This window comes from Saccostrea echinata, unplaced genomic scaffold (genome assembly GCF_033153115.1).
Source record: "Saccostrea echinata isolate AGI-Se365-2 ecotype Australia unplaced genomic scaffold, CSIRO_AGI_Sech_v1 ptg000054l, whole genome shotgun sequence".
NCBI classification, from domain to species: domain Eukaryota; kingdom Metazoa; phylum Mollusca; class Bivalvia; order Ostreida; family Ostreidae; genus Saccostrea; species Saccostrea echinata.
Genome location: NW_026889803.1, coordinates 10,918,173 through 10,942,193, shown reverse-complemented (window position 1 = coordinate 10,942,193; position 24,021 = coordinate 10,918,173). Strand labels below are relative to the sequence as shown.

The 24,021-nt window shown below is 33.6% G+C and overlaps 1 protein-coding gene across 8 annotated transcripts; it reads left to right on the top strand.

Moving 5' to 3' along the window:
• Positions 1–445: 445 nt before the first annotated feature.
• Positions 446–22,836, top strand: LOC133205697 (GATOR2 complex protein WDR59-like). Of its 8 annotated transcripts, none has more exons than XM_061341551.1 (27): positions 446–553; positions 663–712; positions 940–1,075; positions 2,490–2,575; positions 3,707–3,787; positions 4,107–4,144; positions 4,300–4,388; positions 4,622–4,741; positions 5,284–5,361; positions 5,653–5,812; positions 6,250–6,329; positions 6,472–6,717; positions 7,902–8,063; positions 8,315–8,413; positions 9,009–9,174; positions 9,408–9,477; positions 10,802–10,940; positions 11,303–11,439; positions 13,638–13,719; positions 14,447–14,559; positions 14,789–14,936; positions 17,626–17,680; positions 19,563–19,685; positions 20,249–20,384; positions 20,936–21,078; positions 21,236–21,343; positions 22,033–22,836. In XM_061341551.1, the coding sequence occupies exons 1-27, from the start codon at positions 500–502 to the stop codon at positions 22,167–22,169; spliced, it is 3,036 nt and encodes a 1,011-aa protein (XP_061197535.1). In that variant the 5' UTR covers positions 446–499; the 3' UTR covers positions 22,170–22,836. The 8 variants fall into 8 exon arrangements, with proteins under 8 accessions (XP_061197535.1, XP_061197534.1, XP_061197536.1 ...); XM_061341550.1 differs by having other exon boundaries at positions 20,246–20,384; XM_061341552.1 differs by lacking the exon at positions 17,626–17,680 and adding an exon at positions 15,697–15,742 and having other exon boundaries at positions 20,246–20,384.
• Positions 22,837–24,021: the final 1,185 nt, after the last annotated feature.

Genomic DNA, 24,021 nt, shown 5'->3' with positions numbered 1-24,021 from the left:
CGCTCACAACTTTCTGATCTCCCGGGCTTTGGCAGTCCTCGGCGCTCCGGCCGCACATTTGTCGAGTGTGCGAAACGACTTAGCCTTAGATTAGTTCCGAGTGTCTCATGATTAGAGTTGCCCCTCTCCTGTATAAAATCGGAAACTTACATTTTATATATTTTGTGTAGATCTATTTTAATTAATAAAATTTTCTTAGCATGGCAGCATGACCTTATCTTTCTCACGTAGGACCACCTCCCCCCCCCCCCCCCCTTTTTTTTTTGTCAAGAATTTGAGTTTTATGAAAGAGCCTATTTTCTTCTTTTTATTTTCTTAATTTTTAGGCCTTTTTTCGGTCAGTATTTTTTTGTTTTTTTTTTGCCCCCCCCCCTTTTTTGTGACGCTAAATTAGTTCGGGTTCGAAATGCACAACAGTTATGGTGGCACTGCCCTAGTCAGTCAGCCAGTGGTAGTAGAAAACCACATAATATTTATGTATTCCTTTGATTATTAGACAATGACACTGCAATGGAGCGGAGAACAAGTGGTAGCGAAATTACAGGATGTGCAGGTAAGAAGCAAATTAGACATAAACTGTGTGTCTTTCTCAACTAGATCAGGGAACCTAACGTATATCTAAAAATAGGTCCCTGACTTTACAAAATATTTTTTTTCTTCAGGCCAGTGCTATGGCGTTAGACTGCCTAGGAGAGTGGGCGGCCTTGGCAGGGTATGTAACATTTATTTGTTTTATAAATGCAAAGGTTATTTTATTTTACTTTTCACTACCAACAAAAAATAAATTTGAGGCAGCTTGCATATCTATATTGTTAACAAAAACATCCTCCAAGTCTACATACAGTAATGAAGTTATAGACAGTGTAACGCAACTTCAGTCTACGACAAGAATGATAGATGCCATACTGTAATAATTTCTAATCATCTTTATAATAACAGGAGGAGGGCCATTACCATGGTGAACTTGAAGAAACCTAAGGAGAAGCCTATAAAAAGTCCTAGACAGAGTAAATGGGATGTCAGCTGTGTGCAGTGGAATCCCATATCTTCACATGCTCATCTATTTGTCACTGCAGTAAGTTTGATTTATTTTTTTTTTAACCATTTCCAATGTTTCTCCACAATTTTTATCAATTTTAGATTATGTGTCCATGTTAGTAACTCAAGGGTTCTTATTTTTTTAATTTATTTTTGTGTGTGTGTGTGTGCGTGTGTGTGAAGATATGTATTTGGTCTAAGACCAAAACATGGGCTAATGGTCAAAATCAGTGATGAGGGAGGGTTTACTAATCTGGGGTTGAAATATACGGTAGCCAGACGCCTGGGGCTAGTCTTTTTAAGACTCGGGCTAGGTAATTTGAATGTAATGATAGTCCGTTGGACTAGCAGAATGGAAAAAAATCTTGTTATATGATTTACTTTTGCTTTTCTACGTAGACTATTTTCTTTTGCAGTCATTACCAAAATTCACAGGTCTGAGGCCAGTAAAATTGGCTAGGGGCCAGTAAAGTTGAAAATCAAGTATGTCCTGCAGGATTTTTTAAGGCCCAAATTTTAAAGCTAAAAAGCATGTTTACCCCCATATTTTTGATATAAAATTTCCAACCAATTAAAAAAAAACCAAAACTGTATGATTTCATTGGTTGGTAATCTCCTTCAGCTAATGCAATTAGCAGTGCTATATGACTTATTTATTCCTAAAAATGATCGTCTTTTTTCTTAATCCGAATTTCCTCCATACCTCTGTTCATACGAAATACATGAAGATATGCCATTATATTATTTTCATTTACTCAATCAACTAAAGAGGAAGTGTTATATGAGTTATTTCAGATACAAAAATATATGTACACTTACATTTAAAATATTTAATACAAAAAGAAAAATGAAAAAAAAAAAACAACAACTGATTAAGTGTGTCACTCGACTTCGGACTCAGTCAGAGGAGCTAGACTCCTGCAGATTTCTTTTCATAAAACAGCACTTTAAATTGAAGATAATGATTGAATTACATGTACTTGAGGTGGGCCTTCTTATTTCTCCGGGGGCCTGTATTTTTCATTGACTGACAGGTCCTACAGGCCCATGACACAAAATAGTTTTGGTAAGGACTGCTTTTGATTGAGAACTAGTTTAATTTGTTTCTGTCGCCAAAGCATTTGAAACTTTAACTTGTGCTTTCATTTTGCTTAAAAAATTTGTCGGCTAGTTAGTTTGATGTTTGGGCAAGTAATTTTTTACTGATCAGTAGCCCCTGGGCTAGTGGGTTTTCCAGGAAAATTTCAACCCCTGACTAATCATGTTTTTTTTGTAGTATAATGATGTTTGTTTTTTGTAATGTCCTGTTCTCATGTTAAGATTTCTGATTATACTTCTTGCTTCATAATGAATAAATGAGAGCTCGAACTCTCCCCATCTCAGTTTGAATTCATAGCAATACATATATGCAATATCAGGTACACAATTCTTGATTTGATGATGTCTTACAGTACAACCAAAGATTAGATCTGTGTTCATGGAAAGATTCCAACATTTCTCACATTTGTTCAATGAAAGGACATTCCAGAACTGTCAGGTAAGCTTACTCTTAATATTTTTTTTTTTGCATCTAAGCATTCAAATGCTTACGCTTTTTTTATTGGCAGTTTTTATCAGTTGGCTATTGTTTTTCATGATTTTACCACAAAAGCCACAAAAGCTAGACAACCAATGAAGTTACCAATCAGGCAACATATTAAATCATTGACATCTAAAAATTATATGTTTGTTCCTTGCTATATATTCTCATTGGGTTTATATAAATGGAAAAAGCAGCAAAAAAGGGTGATAATCCACTCCTCCTTTCTCTTGAAAAGAGGAGTGGAGCGGATCATCCCAACACAACACATATTTATTACATACATTTATAAAGAGATGCTTTGATTAGTCATAGCCATCCTGGCAAAATCACAAAAAAGTGCCAATAAAGCAAGGTTTGGGTGTATTTAAGTATGATAACTGAATTCTGCTTTCAAGTAATAAAATCCATGCATTGTTTTGTTTCTAGAGATTTTGAAGTCACAAAACAACATTTTATGTAAATTGATTTCCTTTTAATCCCACATACCCTTAGGTTTGCAAGTTTCATTTTGCAATTCAAAATCATATTAAATTTGCAGAGAATGAATATGATACAGTATAACGGGAATTTTTAGCGACCATCTAATTTTGGCATTACTGTAAATCACTTTTTTCACGAGAACTTTATATTTGTGTAATTACGTTAGACCATCTGATCATGAAAATTTCGTTCTCATGTATATTTTTATTAGTACAGTATATATTACATATAGCAGCAACCAGAATATTTGAAAATTTTGTCCCAAGTATCAAATGCCTACCTAGGGAAAATAGGGTCTCGCAAAAATTTGGTGATCTACAGAATTATCAATGGTCTTGGCGAGGCTAATAATAAATGTTGCTTATAATTAAATCAGAAATATTTTCATTTAAATGAATAAAGTTATTCCAAAAATTGCTAAAAATTTATTATGCATTTGTATTCCAAATATTTTTCTTCACTACATGATACACAATATTTATGAACTTATAACATTAATGGAAAGGAATTTTTTTTTTTTGGCAATGTGGTAAAATTATCCACACACATAGTATATATTAATAAATGTAGATTTTTTGGCATTCAGATTTTTTTTCAATTTTGTAGTGATGTGGGTTGGAATCCATTTGATGTGAATGTAGTAGCTTCCTGCTCTGTTGACTCATTCATTAATCTGTGGGATATCAGGTCAGTAGTTGTGATATTATCAGGTCAGTAGTGTGATATCAATTCTATATAAATATCAGGTTAGTAGATGTGATATTATCAGGTCAGTAGTGTGATATCAAATCTATGTAAGTGTGATTACATCAGGTTAATAGTGTATTGTCATGTCTGTTCTATCAGGTGTGTTGTATGGTATAAAATCTGTATGTGATACCAGGGGCCTGCTTGTTGTGTGGTATCAGATGTATGGTGGGATATCATTGATAATGTCTGAGAGACGTTCAACAGACCTGATATATTAAACACTACATGTATAATACTGATATTATTGTATTTCTAGGGATCCAAAGAAGCCCTCACAGTCCTTCCAGACAGTCTGTAAGTATGTTCTGCAGCAGGGATGTCATTGAGACATATTTTACAATTAAAAAAGAATTTTAAAAATAGTGTAAGGGGACTGTGACCTCTGAACTTGCTTCATTTGTTGTGAATCAATGTTAGATAATTTTAACAATAGAATATGAATATTTTAGCCGGAGCTTATCAGGTAAAATGGAATAAAGTGACGAGCAATATGTTTGCGACAACTCACGAGGGAGAACTTCGGATCTGGGACATTAGGGTAGGACTAGCCTGCACAGTATCAATTTAATATACAGACATTTCTCCAGCATATCTTGTTTAATGTATTTTAGTTTGCACATGTTTAATACATCATTACTAGCAAGGACAAGAATTAAATCAATCAACTGGTACATTTGGTTTCTATATAAAAAAAAATTATAAACTATGTCATTTATTGATAACCCATATGAGACCATCTATGCAATGGACTTTTTTTTCATTTTTGAGCAGAAAGGGAAAACAATGCCCTCACACTATATTGCCGCCCACTTATCTAAAATCCATGGCCTGGATTGGAGTCCTAATTCTGACTCAGAGTTAGCCACATGCAGTCAGGATTGTACTGTAAAGGTAATAACATGTATTATGTCTCCACTTCAAAAGGAGATGTTCATGTACTGCTTTACCCAGATTCTTGTTCATCTTAGTACAACCCTGTCTGGACCAGAACTTTATTCTAAACTAAGTTAATGATTTTAGCATGTGAGTTTATCATCACAAGAAAATATTTTTTTATAAAACTTTGAGCCACATGAGACATGTAAATTAAGTAATTAGACAGTTTTTTATGACAAGAGAGACTTTGATACCTGGTTTTCATTTAATTTTTGAGCTAAGGTCATAATATTTTGGTATGTTGATGTATATCATAAGAGGATATTTTATGTACTACATGTTCAATATTTTTACTGCAATTTCTGATCAAAGTACAATGTATCTGGGCTCGAAGACTTTTAAAAACTTTTACACTCCTTAGATAGTTTTAAAGAGAAACACATAATAAGCTAAATTGTACTGAACAGATTTCTAGTGACATTAAATATGTGTGAATAATCTTTTTCAGTTACAAACATTTCTTATGAGACAGTTTATTGATATTTTTTTCACAACAGTTTTGGGACATTAAAAACACAAGGCAATGCAAGGGATCATTAAGTCCTGGGTCTCCTGTGTGGCGAGCCCGATACACTGTAAGTTTTGTACTAACTTTCAAAATCCGTTAATAGAATTTATGTTGTCTCTTTACAACTATGTACAAGTGATTTCGTACAACTTATAAATGTTCTTAGTTTTAATCACATTCAGTGAGTATACTTGTATTTCATTGTGATGTAAAATTGAGATACATGTAAGTATTGCTTGTTTTGGGGAATCACCTAGTATGTTGACAAGATTTTTAAAGCCAATGCTAATAAACATTTTCGTTTGGCTTTTGCTTACCTGTAATTTTCAATTAAACTCTTGTTTTTACCTATCAACAGCCATTTGGGCAAAATATTGTGACGGTAGTGGTGCCACAGCAATTACGTAGGGGGGATAACTCTCTACACTTATGGAGTACCTCCAGGAACAATCCAATTTATCAGTTTGTTGGACACCAGGATGTTATTCTGGAGTTCCAGTGGAGGAAGCAACAGGAAGGTAACACTTAGGATTGATAATTGTGTAAGAAAAGCTGTTTTTTTTTAAATTTGGATTTCAATGAAACTGTACATGGAAGAAGTATAAAAATTCTTCAGGTTTTGAGATGAATCGGTTTCAGGTATGATGTAGAAATATTCTTTATTTATTGATCATAATGCATCAGGGGTGGTTTGTTGATAGCAAAACAAGTTGTGGACAGAAAAAGTTAAGTTTGAATGGTATGTGCTTGTTGAGCAACATAATATAGTGATCTAGAAATGAAATAAACTCAAGAATAAATGGAATCCTATGTCTACATGTAGATTTAAAAGCCAAAGCATTTAAAAAGAAAAGAACTTATTTTAGCATTGCAGAAATAACTAGGTGTTATATAAAAGTGTGTACAATTTTATAATTTGTGCTTTTATATTCAAATTTTAAAATTTTGATAAAAGGGTCGAGGGATCATCAGCTTGTGACGTGGTCAAAGGATCAGAGTTTACGGATATGGAACATTGATCCACATCTTCAGAAGGTACGATCGTTGTGTGTACAAATAAAATTTTTCTTTGATTGAGGTGATATTTCAAATATTTTGTTAACTGTATTTCAGAATTTCAGAACTTTGGTGTTGAGTTGAAAACAGAATTAAATAAAAACTGAATCTTTTCTTTAAGCGATGTGGTCATGACTTGGGAGATATTAACGACTCCTCGGAGAATGAGTCTGGACAGACCGGGAGAGATAGCATATCCCAGGACTCGGTCCAAGACAAATCCTTTAAAGAAAATGATCTTGGGAATGGGGACCTACAGAGACAAATGTCCATGAGTCCAGAGGGGGTATTATTCCAACAGCCCCAGACACTCCAACAGGAGTTTGATTTGATGAACACAAACATTTCTAATGTTCAAGTAGAAGAGGTACCTATAAAGTTAACCAATGAACACTGATACATTTGTGTGCAAGTAAAAACAGTACATGTACATTGATGAAAGTACCTGTAGTACAGACTATGATCTGACAATCATACTTGCCAACCTCCAACATGTAAAAATCTGGTCATGACCAAATTTGGAAAGTAAAAAATCTGGTCATAGTGCGTAACGACATTCACGGCACATTTTGTACCATGATTAAATTAATATATATGTATATATAAGTATTTGTGTATTGAAATTATTTTATTAAAAATAGGCTTTAATTACAGTGATAAAATATTTAATAATATATTGATTAAATTTACATGTTAAAAGAGCATTGAAGGTTTCATTATTCAGTATTGACCTTAATTAAGTGTGCAATTTTTTTTTTAAAGGAAAGTCTTTTCAGAATCTGCATTGCTGATTTGAAGTACATGGAAAGTTTGTGCTAAATTTGAAAGTATTCTCATTTTGGGTTTTGAAGTTATTTTTCCTCTCCCGAATTAATTTAATTAACAAGTGCTATTAAATGTACAGTTATGCCTACACTATCTTAGAACACTTTATTTCATCTCATGAAAGTTTTTTTTCCAAGATTCCTTGATATGTACATAAATATCGTTTCTCATTTTCTTGGTTCAATTTGTTCCTGCTGGCCCTGATAACGATCTCTTTCTATCAGAAGCCATTTTAAATTGACTTCAAACTTTGATTTGTCAAAACAACTCTCAGGTAATTATTTACGCCTGCACTGATAATTAACTGGTACACGACCTACTGAACATAGCCATTGGCATTGTTTACATATATCCAGCTTGGGTTGTAACTGGAAGTTAAAAGTGCAACCTAATTTACGAACCAAATCCGGAAATCAGGAGATTTTCGGGTTGTTTGGTGAAAATCGGGTGAAAAGCATGACCCGCTGGGTCATAAAAAATAATCGGGTTAAGGGTAGAAAAATCGGGTGTAACCCAACGAAATCGGGTGAGTTGGCAACTATGCTGACAATATACATGACGTCGGTATTGTTTTAAAATTTTGAAAAGAGTAGTGACTGGTTTACCTGTAATAGATAGTGTCAGAATCATTCTTACTGTAATTTCAAGTGGAAAGTCTTAAAAGTACATATAAAAGACATGTATTTGTAGAACCATATATAGAATACAGGCTTTTGTATTTTACAGATGGACGCTGCCTCTAGAAGCTGCCGTGTGTTGGCTGTTTCTGGGAACTTCAGTGTTGGTCTTAGGATGTTGTTCCCTGAAAACTACCCCTACACTGAGCCACCTACGTTTGAATTCCTAGATCCCAACTTGAACTCAAGCATAAAACATAAGTTACACAAGGTGGACATTTATTTGTTTGATTTGATAAATTATTATCATGACTTATGCAGGATATTAAATAAATCAGAGAGTGGTATATTTTATGCAGGATATAAAATATTGAAACCAGAAGTGGCATATGTTAAACATTATCTTTTTATGTTTGTTTTTTCTTTACAAATACATGTAGGTACATTAAGGATTTACGGTTTGTTTAAAATGATGAATGGATAGGCCTTTGTCTTCAGCAATCTTTCACTCTTTAACTATAGGTGCTGCTGGATACAGCATCAATGCATGTCAGAAGGAACACAAGCTGTCTGGAGCCATGTTTAAGGCAGTTATCTCAAGCTCTTAATCAACCCTGGAATGTAGGTCATTTTAGAATAACTAGTACTCAATAAATGATCAAATATTTATTTTTATCACATTACTTTCCTATTTATACAGAGGATATCACTCAACTGTATATATTTTGCATATTAGCGACTTTGATATCATGTAAAGAAATACTGTAAAACATGAAAATTTTACATATTTTTGTGCAAAGGCAAGTACATGTACAACAGTATTGGCACAAATGAATTATAGGGCACCAGCAACTTGTTTCAAAATAAATTTGGCACAGATTTTCTAATTTGATTCGTGCTAGATTTTTGTTTTCTGTGAAGCATAAGCACATTCTAACTCAGTTATTCAGGTAAAATAGGGTCATAGTATATTAAAACCATTTGAGGCCACAGAATTTAAATTGTTTGTAAGTATACTCGTTCAAAAAAAAAATGTATCCAATGATAAACCATGGGAGACTCTATATAAAAAGTGCCATAATGATAAGGTCTTTTCAGGTGATAAATGTGTTACTTTTGATTTCCTACAATGTTCTAGCAAAGAATAAGATGCTGGTATGATGTACTGAATGAATATTTTATGAGGTATATTTATCATATTTTGACCTCTTTGTAGTTACCAACAGAGGAACGAAGGACTCCTGAAACAGAGACTGCCCGTCCCTTCACCCTTGTGGGGCCCCCAAACAAACCACAGTACTTATCTTGGCACAGTGCGTCGGGACTGCAGGACATTAATATTCCATTTCCTAGAACTAGTGGAGCAAAGTTCTGTGCAGCAGGTAGATAGGGAGAGGGCTGAAATAGGCTTTGCCTGCTGCCCAACCCCATTCACTTTTTGTGAATAAAATTATGTATAAATAAATAAATAAATAAAATAATAAACGTAACAGCGTAGTATAACTGAGACCTCAACTTTAATATTACTATATTTAAAATTCAAGGTGTTTAAAAATTATGTTAATCTGACGTAATAAATAGAAACACTACTATTTATGGCTGTTTAAAATCATAGGGTACTTAGTCGTGTTTGGTCGGTCTCATGAAGCTAGGAAAGGACCATCTTGGGCAGAAGTAACACCAAAGTATGTAAACATTACGTAAATAGTATCTAATCACCAGAAGCGATGAAAAGTACAAAACACTTTATGCATCTATACAACATTTCTATTTGTGCTCAGGTTTCCATTTTCTGTTGGCTCATGTGAGCTAAAGCAACAAGTTAGCTTTTCTGATCAATGTTTATCTTTCGTCCATCAGTCTGTCTTAGCTGTCCATCCATCCGTTAACTTTTCATATTCAGAAACTGGACCAAATTCAATCAAACAAAGCACAAAACATCCTTGGGTGAAGGGGATTCAAGTTTCTTCAAATGAAGGGCCAAACCTTCTTGAAAAAAGAAAGAATCAAGGAAGTGCAAAAATATGGAAGATATTGTTAAAAATTTTCTTGTCAAGAACCACTAGGCCAGAAAAGATGTAACTTTTGTGAAAGCTTCCTGACATAGCATGGATTCAAGTTTGTTCAAGTCACGGCCCCTGGGGGGTAGGGTGGGGGCGCAATGGAAAATAAAAGATTGATGAAGGAAAAACTTTTTAAAAATCCTCTTAAGAACAGCAGAGCAATGGTTTGTGTTGTTATTACAAGCATCCTTAGATAGTGTAGATACAAGTTTGTTCAAATCACAGCCCCAGGGGGTTGGGTGGGGCAACAATAAAGGATCAAAGTTTTACATGAGAATCTATAAAAAAAAGTTTTAAAAATTTTCTCAAGAACAGCAGGGCAATGATTAGTGGCATTACTAGATTTAAAGTTTTAAAGGGGAAGAAGTAGAAAAAATCTTTATAAATTTTCTCACTAGCAGCAGGGCCATAGGATATGATAGTCGTAAATGTGCATGTATCTTCAGATAGTTCGGATTCAAGGTTTTTCACATGGTCCTGGGGAGGATGGGGCCACAATAGGGTGTCAAAGTTTTGCATGAGAATATATTAAAAAAATCTTTAAAAAGCTTCCTTTTTCTAAGGTTGTGTAGCACTAAGTTTCTCCAAATCATGGCCACCAGGGGTAGGATGGGCCACAGTAGATGATTGAAATAATATGAGAATATATATTGGAAAAAATCTTTTAAAATCTTCATCCCAATAAACACATGGTCATGATTAGTGATATTTATATGCAAGCATCCTCAGGTAGTGTAGATTCAAGTTTGTACAAGCCAAAGCCCTTGGGAGTAGGGTGGAGCCACTGTTCTGAAAAACAGCAGGACCAAGGTGACTCAGGTGAGCACTGTGGCCCATGGGCCTGTTGTCAATTTCAATCACAGTGTTTGTTATGTGGCACTGCAGTGATTGGTAAAAATAGATGTGGACTTGTTTCTTCAATGCATTGTCTTTGTGTTACTTGTAGGTCTCTGTGTGATTTGACAGATTTTGCCTCCAAAAGTCGGTTTCGCAATCCACAAAAATTCTTTAACAACTTTTCTATTAGTCCTCCTACACCTGCACCAGAAAATGTATCTGTCTCTTCATGGTACCTGAGAACAACAGTAAGATTTATTATAGTAAACTTACATGTATTTAAGAAATCAAGTTTTCTAAAACATAGGGATTCAAACCAAAGGGTAGAAAACAATAGTTGAATTGAAAAGAAAATTGTATGTACATAAACTATATACATGCACCAACTTTCCTTCATGAGATTCAATTCTTTTGAAAGACAGGAGTAACATGCTTCCTGTCATTTTAGGGTATGCCAACCAAACTTGACTCTTTTTTTTGCATTGATAACAAAAAAAAAAATACTCATTAATGAGATGGATTTTTTATGCATTCTTTGGATAATAAATTGCATACGAGGCATACTTATTGCATACTTTCCATTACATGATTTTATTATTGTATATTAAAGGTGTCAAATCAACCAAAGGGAAAAAGGAAATCCCGGCCTGCGGAGGTCCCAGAAATAAAACCTGTGCTGGCACCAGTCAAAATTTTTGATAGTGCTTGTTTGCTACCAATTCACAAAGATTTGGGGAAAAAATATATGTAAGTAACTTTTGCACATTAATCGTCATATAGTAAGTGTTGCATAGCCACTTTTTGACTATTTTTATGCCCCGCGAATGTGGCCAAGGCATGTAGTGTTTGTCCTGTCCGTCTTCTGTCCTTCCAACCTTCTGTCCTTACGTCCATCTGTCACACTTTGCATTTAGCTTAGTTTTAAAGAAACTGTTCAAGCTATTTTAACCAAAATTCATACTCTGATACATATTAGTAAGAGCTTTTAAATCATGCCATTATGTTTTTGGCCTTGACTTTCCCTATGACCTATTATCTTACTATTCTATATTTAATGTTTAGCTCAAAGTAACTTTTCAAGATACATGTATTTTAATCAAAACTCATACACTGATACATATTGGTGGGAGCTATCCAACTCTGTCAAAATTGTCTGTTCTTTGACCTTCCATATGACCTTGACTTGACTATTAATTATTTTGAATTTAGAACAGTTCAGAAGAAATTGTTCATTATATTTTCATCAAAATTTACACAATGATTCATATTGATGGAACTATTCAACTGCAGGGATTTATCAGTACCTTCTCAGGGGCCGAAATTCGGCCCCATTCCCAATTGAAAATAAGTTCAATTTTTCCCAATTTGGCAATATTTTTTCCCAATTGGTGAACAAGGCTTTTATATTTAATTAACTTGGAAAAACACTAAGTAAAATTGTCAGATTGTCTGTAATTTTCCTCTGTTTAACTCAATTAGCAAAGTTACAGTCATAACACATTTTAAAAACACTGTAAAACATCGCCAACTTTTAATCCGAATTTCCTCTGTTTTTCTGAAAATGGTGATATTGTGTGATAATAGGGATTTATTAAGTTATTTCCACCTACTCCATTGATCTATGAGTCAATGGTAAGAACTGTAGGCATTATTTCAGATATAGGAAAATATATTTTCAATGCATTTTTACATATTAAAATGGAACTTAGTTGTCCCCCCCCCCCCCCCCCCCCCCGAAGATTTATATATATATAATCTCCAGAAACAGATTCTAATGACCTAAATTGGAATCTCTTACACACATGTACTACCCTAAGTTGTATATGCTTTATACTCATTGAAATCATATTTAGTTTTATTAGTCTATTATTCATAAATGAACTTGTATGATGAAGTTGGATCATAACATTTAATTGTCTGTTTGGTTGCCCAAATTAGAGTTCATGCTGAAATGTTAAATGAATTACACCTGAATACATGATGTAAGCTAGATTTTTTATTTTTCCCAATTTCATCAAATAGCCGATAATTTTTCCCAATTCCCCAAAAATGGCGTTTCCCAAAACAGGCTGATAAATCCCTGAACTGGATCATAATTTCCTGATCTTGACCTTCCCTATGACCTTTATTTTCTAGATATTTAATTAAACTTTATACAAAGTTGCACTTTGATTAGAGCAATAAAAATCTGTCATAATTTTCTGACCTTGACCTTCCTAAATTCTTATGGCTTTGACCTTTACATGACCTTGAAAGTCACCTTAGAAGATTTTTTAATCAAAACTTCATACGCTAAGATACAAATCAGGGGCTGACAAATCTCATTGCCCGACGCCCGGTGTAGCATAATATTTTGATACCACGACCACTTGCCCATGGGCAAGTGACTTAAAAAAAAAAATAAGATAAATATTTAAGTCGTAGATTTAATCTTGGGCACAGAGGATTGCATGTTCTACTCAGTTTTTTTCTTCCTATTTTTTTTAAATACAAGTATACAGTATATAAAAAAAAATATTTGTTTATGGTTGGGCAAGCAAAAATTCAGGTAGGGCAAGTGAATTTTCACCATACACCTGTCCTTGGACAAGTGCCTAAAAAATCTATTTGTCAGTCCCTGCAAATTGGTGTGAGTAATCAACTGTGTCATTTTCTTACCTTGAGTATATCTATGTCCTTGACCTCTCTATTCCTTCATGTTGCAGTAACATTAGTTTTTAAAAAGGCTTCAAGATATTTTCATCAAATTTTAAATAATGATTAAAATTTGTGAAACATTCAAGTGTGCTTTCATGTTGCAATACAAATGTACCTTGGGCAGGGCATTCATATCCTATGGCCATATTTCTAGTAATATTAGATTCACAAAAACTAGAGGTATTGTGAGTTTCTGTTGCAAGTGAAAACCCTGCAATTTCCACTTATACAAACATTTTTCCTTGTAGAATTGACAGATCTAACATCCAAGCCATGTGTAGTCACAATGCCTCTGCTGCTGGTGCTGTTGGTCGCAAGGATTTGGTTCAGGTCAGATGGGTTTGAATTTTGTATCGTAAAAAGCAGAAGAGAAATGACATTGTTTAAATTGGATGTAGTTTCAAGTTAATTCTCCTGATTCACTTTTCAAAATTTTGAGTAGTTTCAGATTTTAAGTCAGTTGAAAACAAAATTTATATGACTGAAACCATCATTTCTCAAAGTCTTTGATTTTTTTAAAGCACTCACTTTATTAGTCCCCTACCGGTGAAACCGAAGGGGACTATAGGTTTCCTCTGAGTCTGTCTGTCCATCTGTCTGTCTGTCTGTCAGTCTGTCCCACTTGGTTTTCCACACTTTTTTCCTAAACGCTTGCAGATATTGAGCTAATTTTTGGTATGTGAGTGTATCTTGATGAGTTACAGATCAAGTTTGCATTTCGTTCCGCTTCATTGATTTTTGACGGAATTACGGCCTTTTCAATTTTTTTTAGGAGTTTTCCACAATTTTCTTCTAAACGCTTTCAGATATTGAGCTGATTTTTGGTATGTGACTTTACCTTGATTAGTTATAGATCAAGTTCACATTTCGTCCCGCGTCATTGATTTTTGACTGAGTTGTGGCATTTTCAATTCTTAACGGGAACCAGATTACACTTGCCGGTAGGGGACTAGTATTGCTAATGCAATACTCTCAGAATGCTTGTTGATTTAGCAATGAGGATGATTTGTATTAAAGCAGTTTTGAAATGTTCTGAAATATGTGTCTGTATTGATAGTTATGGTCAATGGTTGGAATATCAGCGAGCCAAAAACTCAAACCTAGTGATGATCCAGATGATGGACCTCCATGGGCACAACATCCATTTGGGAAAGAGATGATCAAATATCTGTATGTGGACAAAAATCTCTTAAACTATGAGAAAATACTCTCCAGAATCAGATCAAATGGCTAATGCATTCTTCATTGTTTTTTTTCTCGGCTAATTTATCATTTCTGCTGGTAGTAGGAGAAGAGAGGATTTTGTCTTTGTCACTGCTATTTTACAGAAGTAATACAGCAGATGTCATTTTAAACTGTAATGTGTTAAAAAAAATGTCACAGGATACCAATGTTACAGATTTGACTACTACATGAAAATCCATGATGTACAAACACTAGCCATGCTGGTGTGTGTTTTTTGGAACAGAGAAGATGCCATTGTGCAACCCCCCAAGAAGGAGAAAGCCCTACCCCAGTCCACATCAATGGATTATGTTCCACATAATGTAAGTTAAAACCTCTAAACAAATGAGCAGGCAAGATTTTAATCTTGTTTTATTAAAGGTTTAAAATTTATCAAATTCTTAAAATGGGGACATTTTCTGATTGTTGTTGATTTAAGGTATCCGACCCATATTAGGGCTTAATTTTCTAACCTTAAATATCCATCCTGTATTAAATACTCTGATATTAATTCAAAGCATTTTAGAGTAGTAATGGATTTACCAAGAGAAATTTTCAAAAATTAAAATTACCTAAGCAGTAATTAATTAATGAAGATATGCATTGATGTCTATGGGGACAAGCAAATTTTTGAAAATAAAAATTTAAATACTAAGAATATAAAAAAATGCTGTGGTGGAAAGATTATGTCTGCATATACTGAGTATTCAGCCAATATATACCTGTTATACATTCAGATTCACTGAATCTGAGGCTGTTATGGGTCGGGTACCTTAAATGATTTCAGTATGGAATTATAATAGGATATACTAGTATGCAATTGTATGATATATATTTGTTTTTAATGGATTTCTTGAAAGTGCATTTTATGAAATTCTTAATTGTACATGAGATTCTTATAAATATTGACTTTTACATTGCAGCTGCATTTTCACTTTATAAATCTGTAATACTTTATTGTAACACAAGCATTGTACATGTATGTTTCACATTTCACAAAATACCAGTAATGTAGAGTCCTTATTTGAGAGTAGGTCCCCATCATGACTGGGATGTGTGATTATTATTCATTTCTTGTCTTAGATGGACAACCCTGATTTCTTAAGCAGTTCTACAGATAGTGGTTGGCGTAAGTGTCTCCTATAATCTTCCTTATGTCAGGTGAAAACGTTAAAACACAGTTGAAGAGAAACTTGATTGAAAACAAAGTTTTCTCTTAAACATTAAAACACAAGTTGAAGAGAAACTTGATTGAAAACAAAGTTTTCTCTTAAACATTAAAACACAGTTGAAGAGAAACTTGATTGAAAACAAAGTTTTCTCTTAACTGGGAAGTGATTTTAGGAAAATGATCCAAAATGATGGGTTTCCAGGAAAAACAAAACTGCATTTGGGCCTTCATTTTGAAGTTTGTCTCAGAAAATCATTTCACCTGACATTGTTTGTTTCAGCTGTTGACGGTGTATTTAATGACATGTAACTTGTAGTTCCTGGAATGCCATGTGTTCTGTCAAAGAGGGTGGAAAACAATTGTAATGGTTGGATTTTAGTATATAAACCTGTTGTATTAGATGCTGTTGAATTTTGTAAAAGTCGTTTAAATGTGAAGATTTTTTTTTTGTCATTATTAAGATACATGTACTTGTACAGAAGTGTTACATTTTCACAATTATTTACTTGCCACATGGAAAGAGTTAATTATCTAACACAATTTACAAAGTTCTCTACTAATATCTTCGTATTCTTTGTGGTTTGCTTTCTTTTTAACAACATCTGCAAAAAAAATATAAGTAATACCACAAACTAACTAAAATTATGATATGTTTAACTGCACAAACCAAATAGCTGGGGTAAAAAAAAACTAATAAAAAAACACTAGAGTAGTATTGGAAGAAGGTCTAATGTAGAGGTAGATTACTAATAGTACCTTTTCCATTTTCAGTCTGTGTCATTAGTACGTCTCTGTCCATTGTCTTGTATCATGACTGATCTCTGTCCATTAACTCTTCATCCTTGATGACTGAATTGTAATGGAGAGAGATACTGGGGTGATACTGATAATCACTGTCTTGTCCACTGTGCCATGTACACCATGTGAAGTTTTCTGATACCTGTCTTGGCTCTTTGATTGATAGCTCCTGTACCTCGCCACTGACCATTTTTGCACATTTTGTTAGATGTAGTAGAATATTATTATTTAGACCTCGCCATCTATGAGATTGATCAACCCGATATATTTCTTTAGAGACAGTCAGTAACAAAACTAAGAAGTAACAATAGATCAAGATAAATGAATTTAGATTAAATTAAGAGCTGTTATGAAATATAACAGAATATCAGTAGATTAGCTGAAATGAAACTCAGTTAAAAATAGGAATCGTTAATTTTTTTTTCAAGTGCTTATATTTTTAAATCGTAGTTTATTTTCCAAAAACAATTTTCTTCCTTTATTAAATACAGAAAACTGTTTAGATTTTTAAAAGCAGTGATATGGCATGATCACTTTTTAGAAGTGACTACTGGATATTTTGAGTGTGAAATATATGTTACTGACTTCCTAATACAAAATGTTTTCTGACTTAGTACTGGCTTTCTTCTATTTCCTGTGACCTTACTCTCACACAAATCAAAAAAAAAAATTTCTTGTTTTAACCACAGCATTGTGTGATGAAGATTTATATAGAATATTTAATAAGAAACAGCACATAGAAAATAGCTTTTTTTCAAACCAACTCACTTCATTACATCTGCATTTCCTCTAGCCTCATTGCTTGCAATAGATATTTTTTTATTTTACAGGTGTAGAATCGGGGGAAAAAACAATTAATTTTGATTGATGATAAACCCAGGAATCAGGAATTTTGCAAATATTAATATTTTTGTCTTTTAGATCATTTTAGCAGAAACCTACAAGAGTGGACACATGGAGATTGAAACATTAAAAAGAAATGGGGAAAAAAAATTTTAGCATGAAAATTTTTGATCAAATATTTGGTTTATTTTTATCGACAGTATAGTCCGTATCATACGGTAACCTCCGGGTCTAATCTATTGAAGAGCTTCAAGAGTAAGTCAGGAAAGTGTGTTGTCTGAACATTAGATGCATCTGACTCTCTCATCATGCAAAATAAAACAATTCTGCTTCTAATGCCATATCTGCTTTAAGGGAGCCAAATTTTAACTTAAAATGCTAATGTGCTTACATAAACCATGCATTAATGGCAAGTACATGTATTATAAATTCATTATCTTTTAAAGAGAAAAGTGCATGTTCAGTTACTTTGTATTTGTGGAAATTTGATAAAACTATAATTTTAAAGTACCGTTTTGACTTTTATGCTTGTTGACATTTGTTACAACTTTAATGTTAAAGCATTTAGAAAGGTCAAAATTAACAGATTTAAAAAAAACTTTGGTCTTTGGGGGAGGGGGTGGGGGTGGGGTTAGGTAGCAGAGAGTCAGATTGATCAAATGATGTCTTCAATGTCTATCTTTAACAGATTAATTAGAGTGATTAATTAACTACCACCTGGTCATGCTCTGCTGCTTTCATTTTTGTGACAACACCATGAATAAAGTTCTCTCCTTTTTCTTATATGGATTCTTATTTACATTCCACGTAGAGGCATTTTGGACTAGCTATGTGTGGGTGTGTTGAAATGCAATTTTTCCTTTGTTTGACATTTCGGTTGTTTTGCTTTTTTTCTATTGCAATTAACTAATTTTCTTCTATTATGGTCTTAAATTAATTCCTTGAATACATGTATATATGTTTATGTGGGATTGTTTAAATGTAAATGAAATGATTTCGCAAAGGATTGAAAAATTCGTGCATCAGTAAGAATCTGTTGCATGAGACGTAATTAAGGAAGTCTTTTTACAGAATGATTCTAAAAAATTTCATGAGCATTAAATACTTGTCAGCGCTACTTTGAAATACATGTAGTTGCCCTTTAATTTAGAGACCTTTTGAATTTAAATTTGACCCCAAAAGAAATTCTTGAACTAAAAATAAAGATGTTGATAACTCTTGATGATGAGGGTTTTTTTTAATGGCAGAAATGTATTCTGAAATAATTTAGTAGAGCAGAGAGTGTATCATCTTCATGAAATGAAGAAAAATTCACAATTCTCTGGTCATACAAGCATATTACTGTATATTCACATTGTTTATTTTTTTATCATTCTAATTCATGTAGCTTTCAAGTTCATTATAATGTTTGTTGCATTCAACACTATGCTAATCTTAAATAAAAAAGATTTATGTCAAGTGCAGCATGGCATGAATTGAGGCCATATATGTGATGCCAGTCATTTTATTCTTCTTGTATATACAAATCTATATATGTACACAACTTATTCAAGAAAATATTATATACTGTATAATGCAGTGCTTTTCTTGTAAAGTAAATATTGTTCATAAAGCTGTACAACCATTATATTTTGTATTAATCATCACTTTGTTTGTTTCTCAAATTTTTTTATTTAATCAGACAAATCTCAATAACTTTAGTGTATTTTATGTATTCGGAAATTTGCATTCATTTTTAATTTGAAAAACATAAACCAGCATAAAAAAATGTTAGAAAATCATTAGAATATTCAGAATAAAATTATTGAAATAAAACCTTTTTTTAAAAAAAAGATATTGAAGAATAGTTTAACATACATTTTTATTTTAAATGATTTTTACATTGTTTCAAGCCACAACTTTTGATCCATTCCTGCAGCTGTGAAGTTTTAAGATTTGAGAGCAGATCATAATTTGTGGCTTGCAGTATTGGATGTTTTGATTTGAAATTCAAAATAATTAAAAAAACATATATGAAATCTCTTAAAGAGTAATGTCAATGTACCTATAAAAAGAGCTTAGAAATTGAGATAAAGTTGTTGAGGTTTGCTGTCTGAAGTCATGCTTTCATCACCTGACTAATGCTGCTCATTTCTAGCACTCACCGGTCACTTACAAGGTCAGTCATCACGACCCCCACCCACCACTACCGTTCAATCTCGACCCTCGCAACATCACTTGTCAGAAGTGTCGTCACACCCCGACCTAGTTGCCATGACAGGTATAATATCCTTAAGAGGTCCATCCCTATCATTTCTAAATTAAGCAGGTTAATTTTTCATTACTTCATGCCTACATACATCAGATGATTTAAATAGGATTTAATTTGCAGATTTAGGTAGATTTAAGGATTCATGTAAGGGAAAATGCAAGATTAAGTTCAGATATGAATTTGCATGATTTTATATTGCAGAGGGGTGTTTTTAGGTCTTCACTTTTTCTAAACTTTTTTTTTGTAGCAGTATATCTTAAAATTCCACATTCTCTGTGGGGAATTTTTGTTTTGTAGTTTCAGTTTATTAATAATTCACCTTTGGTGACTGTGTTTTCAAACTAATAATAAGTAAATCAAAGTACTTAAAGCTTTTTCACCTCTGGTTTGACAGTAAATCTTCATGGAAATGTAGCCACAGTTAAATATGCATGTATTTAAACAATGGAATTTAAATTTATAATTTTTAAAACAATTTTGGATGCGAGAGCATTTTGCTCGTCTTGATAGCTTTGCAAATTTGGGAGTAAAATTTCCTTGTTGAACAATGACATGAGAAATGTTTGCAGTAGGTGTTCTAAAGATCCGTCGATCTAACAGCCTGTCCTGCCTCGAGGACTCATTTGAGGACTACAAAATTGAGGATGAGGATGGAATCAAAGAGAAGGAAAATGAGCGACTGGCAAAACTCCATGAAAGCAACTGTAGGTGAGTAGTTCTCAATTTTCTGTTTGGACAGCAATCACTCAACATGCTTTAGACCAATACTATTCTCTTAAATACTAGTATTGAAATTGTCTATCAGGCCTCCAGTATATTTTACAATTAGACAAGAGTAAGGTACTTACCTGTAGGATAATTGGGATTATCCAAGTCCTCATGATACATTCAGAGCTAAATATGCAGTATCCAGCACATGCACAGATAATGACCACTAATTCATAGAAACAATAAAAGTTTTCCCGCCACTACCCATCATAGTTAATTCAGTGCTCGCTCAGAGAAGACCACCCGTGTTGTGTATCCGATTCTTTTTTGCTTTCTACTTATTTGTGGACATGTTCAGAAATTAATCAGTATTAAAACATGCACTGAACTTTACACTAAGTGAAATAATACAAATTTTCTATCTGGAAATAAAGGCCAAGACTCAATTTGAAACAACCATTTCTTCGAAAGATTAAGTGTTTTTGATACATAGTCAGATTGAAGTACATGTATATGTAACGTGAAAGTAATTTGAAGTTGGACAATTTCAGGCTGCTTGATCCAAATGCACAGAATCAGTATGATGTCTTCCTGAAGTCTTATGCAGATATTCTGTATCATTGGGGATTTACAAACAACGCTAAACTTGTGTTGAAATTCTTGACACATTTACCAGAACCTCATACTGGCATAGGTATGGTTTGTATGCACGTTATACATGCACTACAGTATCCAACATGGCAGGTACATCTAAAATACAATTTAAAAGTCTTTTACAGTATGTGCAGCAAAATGCTAAAACTTTGCAGTATAACTACTCAATGTCCATTTTTTTTTCTCTCCCTGATTAGAGTTTGGTGTTCGATGCTATCACTGCCGTCAGGAAGGTCGTGGAGCCAAATGTGGGTCGTGTAAGAGTCTGGCATTCAACTGCTCCATCTGTCACATTGGTGTCAAAGGTAATCAGTGATCTTAATGATGGGTTATCTTTATTCCTGAACATCTAGCAGGTAAAGTGATATGCAACTGTTAAAGCTGTCTGTTAAAATAGCAAATTTATGTCCTTATAAATGTGTTTAGGTTTAGGGCCCCAGTGTTGGATTTTTATAATCATATGTTGAATATTGGATCTATGAGCAGTGTAAAATTGATACGGTGTATTCCTCAAATATGCATGCCTTTATGCCTTTTGAAGGATGGGAAGTTATTGTAGATGACTTGAAAAATTCAAAAGGTCATGAAAGCAGAGAAAAATCATAAGTTTGAGAGATCTAGAGTCCAGAAATGGCATTTAGATGGTTTCTATATCATACAATATTTGGCTCGGGTTAGCTTTCATTATCACAGAATGTCTGGCTTCTGTCTGTCTTTTAAATGTTTTATAGTTTTAGCAGCTTCACCAGAACCACAACCATTAAAATTCATGCAATCTTCAAAAATCTTTTAAACACATGTACATGTACATCCTGGAGACAAACTTTTAGCTTAAATATAATCTGATCAACAGTTAGTCCTTTACCAGCATTGAATTTAGGTCTTCAGGTTGCAGGCTTCAGTTTGGGGCTAAGTCCTTTAAAAATCATCTATACTCATGGACATATAGTAAGCAAGCTTAATATACATGTATATACCTTTTCTTTTCCTCCAGGAAACTCTATATTCTGTCTGCGGTGTGGACATGGTGGTCATACCACACATATGATAGACTGGTTCAAGGAGAACAAAGAGTGTCCCACGGGTTGTAGCTGTAAATGTGTGGAGGCCAAGTCTGAAATTACAATGTGATGGGGGCCAAGTCTGAAATCACAATGTGATGGGGGCCAAGTCCGAAATCACAATGTGATGGGGGCCAAGTCCGAAATTACAGTGTGAGGGAGACCAGATCTAAAATCACAATGTGTTGGGGGCCAAGTAAGAAATCAGTGTGATGTGGGCCATGTCAGAAATTGCAATGTGATGGGGGCTTAGTCAGAAATCACAATTTTATGTGGGCTCATCATGAGGAAATGGCTGACTAGGTCAGAATTCAAAATGTGATGGGAGCTTATCACAAAGAACATGGCCAGTTAATCAGGAATCAAAATGTGATGGAGGCTTTACAATTTCTTATATAAAATTTGTTAGAATGATGAAGGAAGAAAGGAATTGATTAGTGGAAAGCCAGCTTCCAAACTTGGTCTATAAATTTCTGGTCACATGATGGAATGGGACATTTGTGCAATCTAAGAAAAAACGTTTGCTATTTGGTATTCATGCCCTAGCCATCTTATTTTTATGCAAAATGATTATGTATGAAGTGTTGTGCAAGTTAATGTACATGTAGTTGCAAGATGCAACAATTGTTATTTGGTTACCCATATTTAAAACAGTGGAAACACTGTAGAATTATTTTACTATTTATACTGTTTATATTGTTGATGTTGAAGAAAATTAAACAAAATACATTATGTCATAGTTGTTACATGTATAGTAAAGGATGACTGCACTTAACGCCTATTTTTGGGTCTTTTTCGGTTGCTTCTGTTGCTTTTATATCTAAACTTTATTTCACTTTTGTATGTTTATGAAAGAATCCTGTCAATTTGGAACCAAATTTAAATCTTAAAATGATTGTAGACTGTGATACAATAAAATGATTCAATGTTTTTGTCCTTACTGCTTTCCAAATATAGTGACTTTACACTTACCTGCCCTTGATTGAACATTAGATATGCATGAGAGGTGGAGCTAACATTGTAAGAATGGGTCTAAAATTAGACTTGATAAATAACAATGACATGTTTGGAAAAAAGAACGTGATCACTCTTTCCAATCTCCCTCTCCATTCTGTATGGCACAAATACACTTCTGACAAAAGCTTCAAAACAAAATTAACAATATGAGCATGTCAACGAATTAAAGCAGATTATATACCAATGCCAGATGACTTAATGTGTTCGAACACAATGTCCTAGTTAGCACAAACATGCTACCTTACAAGTCACGTGACGGAATTTAGTATTCACAAAGTTACCTGAGGTAAGAAATCACGTGGTGAATTATAATATTCAACAAGTCACAATCCTTGGTTACAACACAGAGAGCGAATGTAAGAAGAAGCAGTTTTTTTCTCTTTTTAACCATGAGCGCATGTTTGTCTATTAATCTCCTTTTGACACATTATTATTTATGCAAATATGCAACTACTGTTAAGCGTAGAACAATAGACAAACATGCGCTGACTATGTATAAAGTCAGTAAAAAAGTGGGCGTCCTCATTATCGAACGGAGATTCAAGAAATTGTGATGACCCCTGCCTTTGAAAACAGATTCGAACTTCGTAAATACACACTTTTATTAAACGTAATTACATAAAGTTGTAGATTGGATGTTGACCATTCTTGCAATGAAAAGAAAAATTCATGTTTTGAAAGTTTATTTTGTCGCAAATTTCGTATGTCCTTAAGTGCAGTCATCCTTTATCATGGCAACCCAAGCCTCTTTAAAAGCACTAAAATGTTATCCCTTCATTGCTTTAAAATAATGGATGTAGAATGCCAAACACGGTTCTTTTTACAGCATTTATGGATACAAACATATTTTTAAGAAGCAACTTTACATGTCAGTATTTACAGCATACTAGCAGTACTGAGGTTTC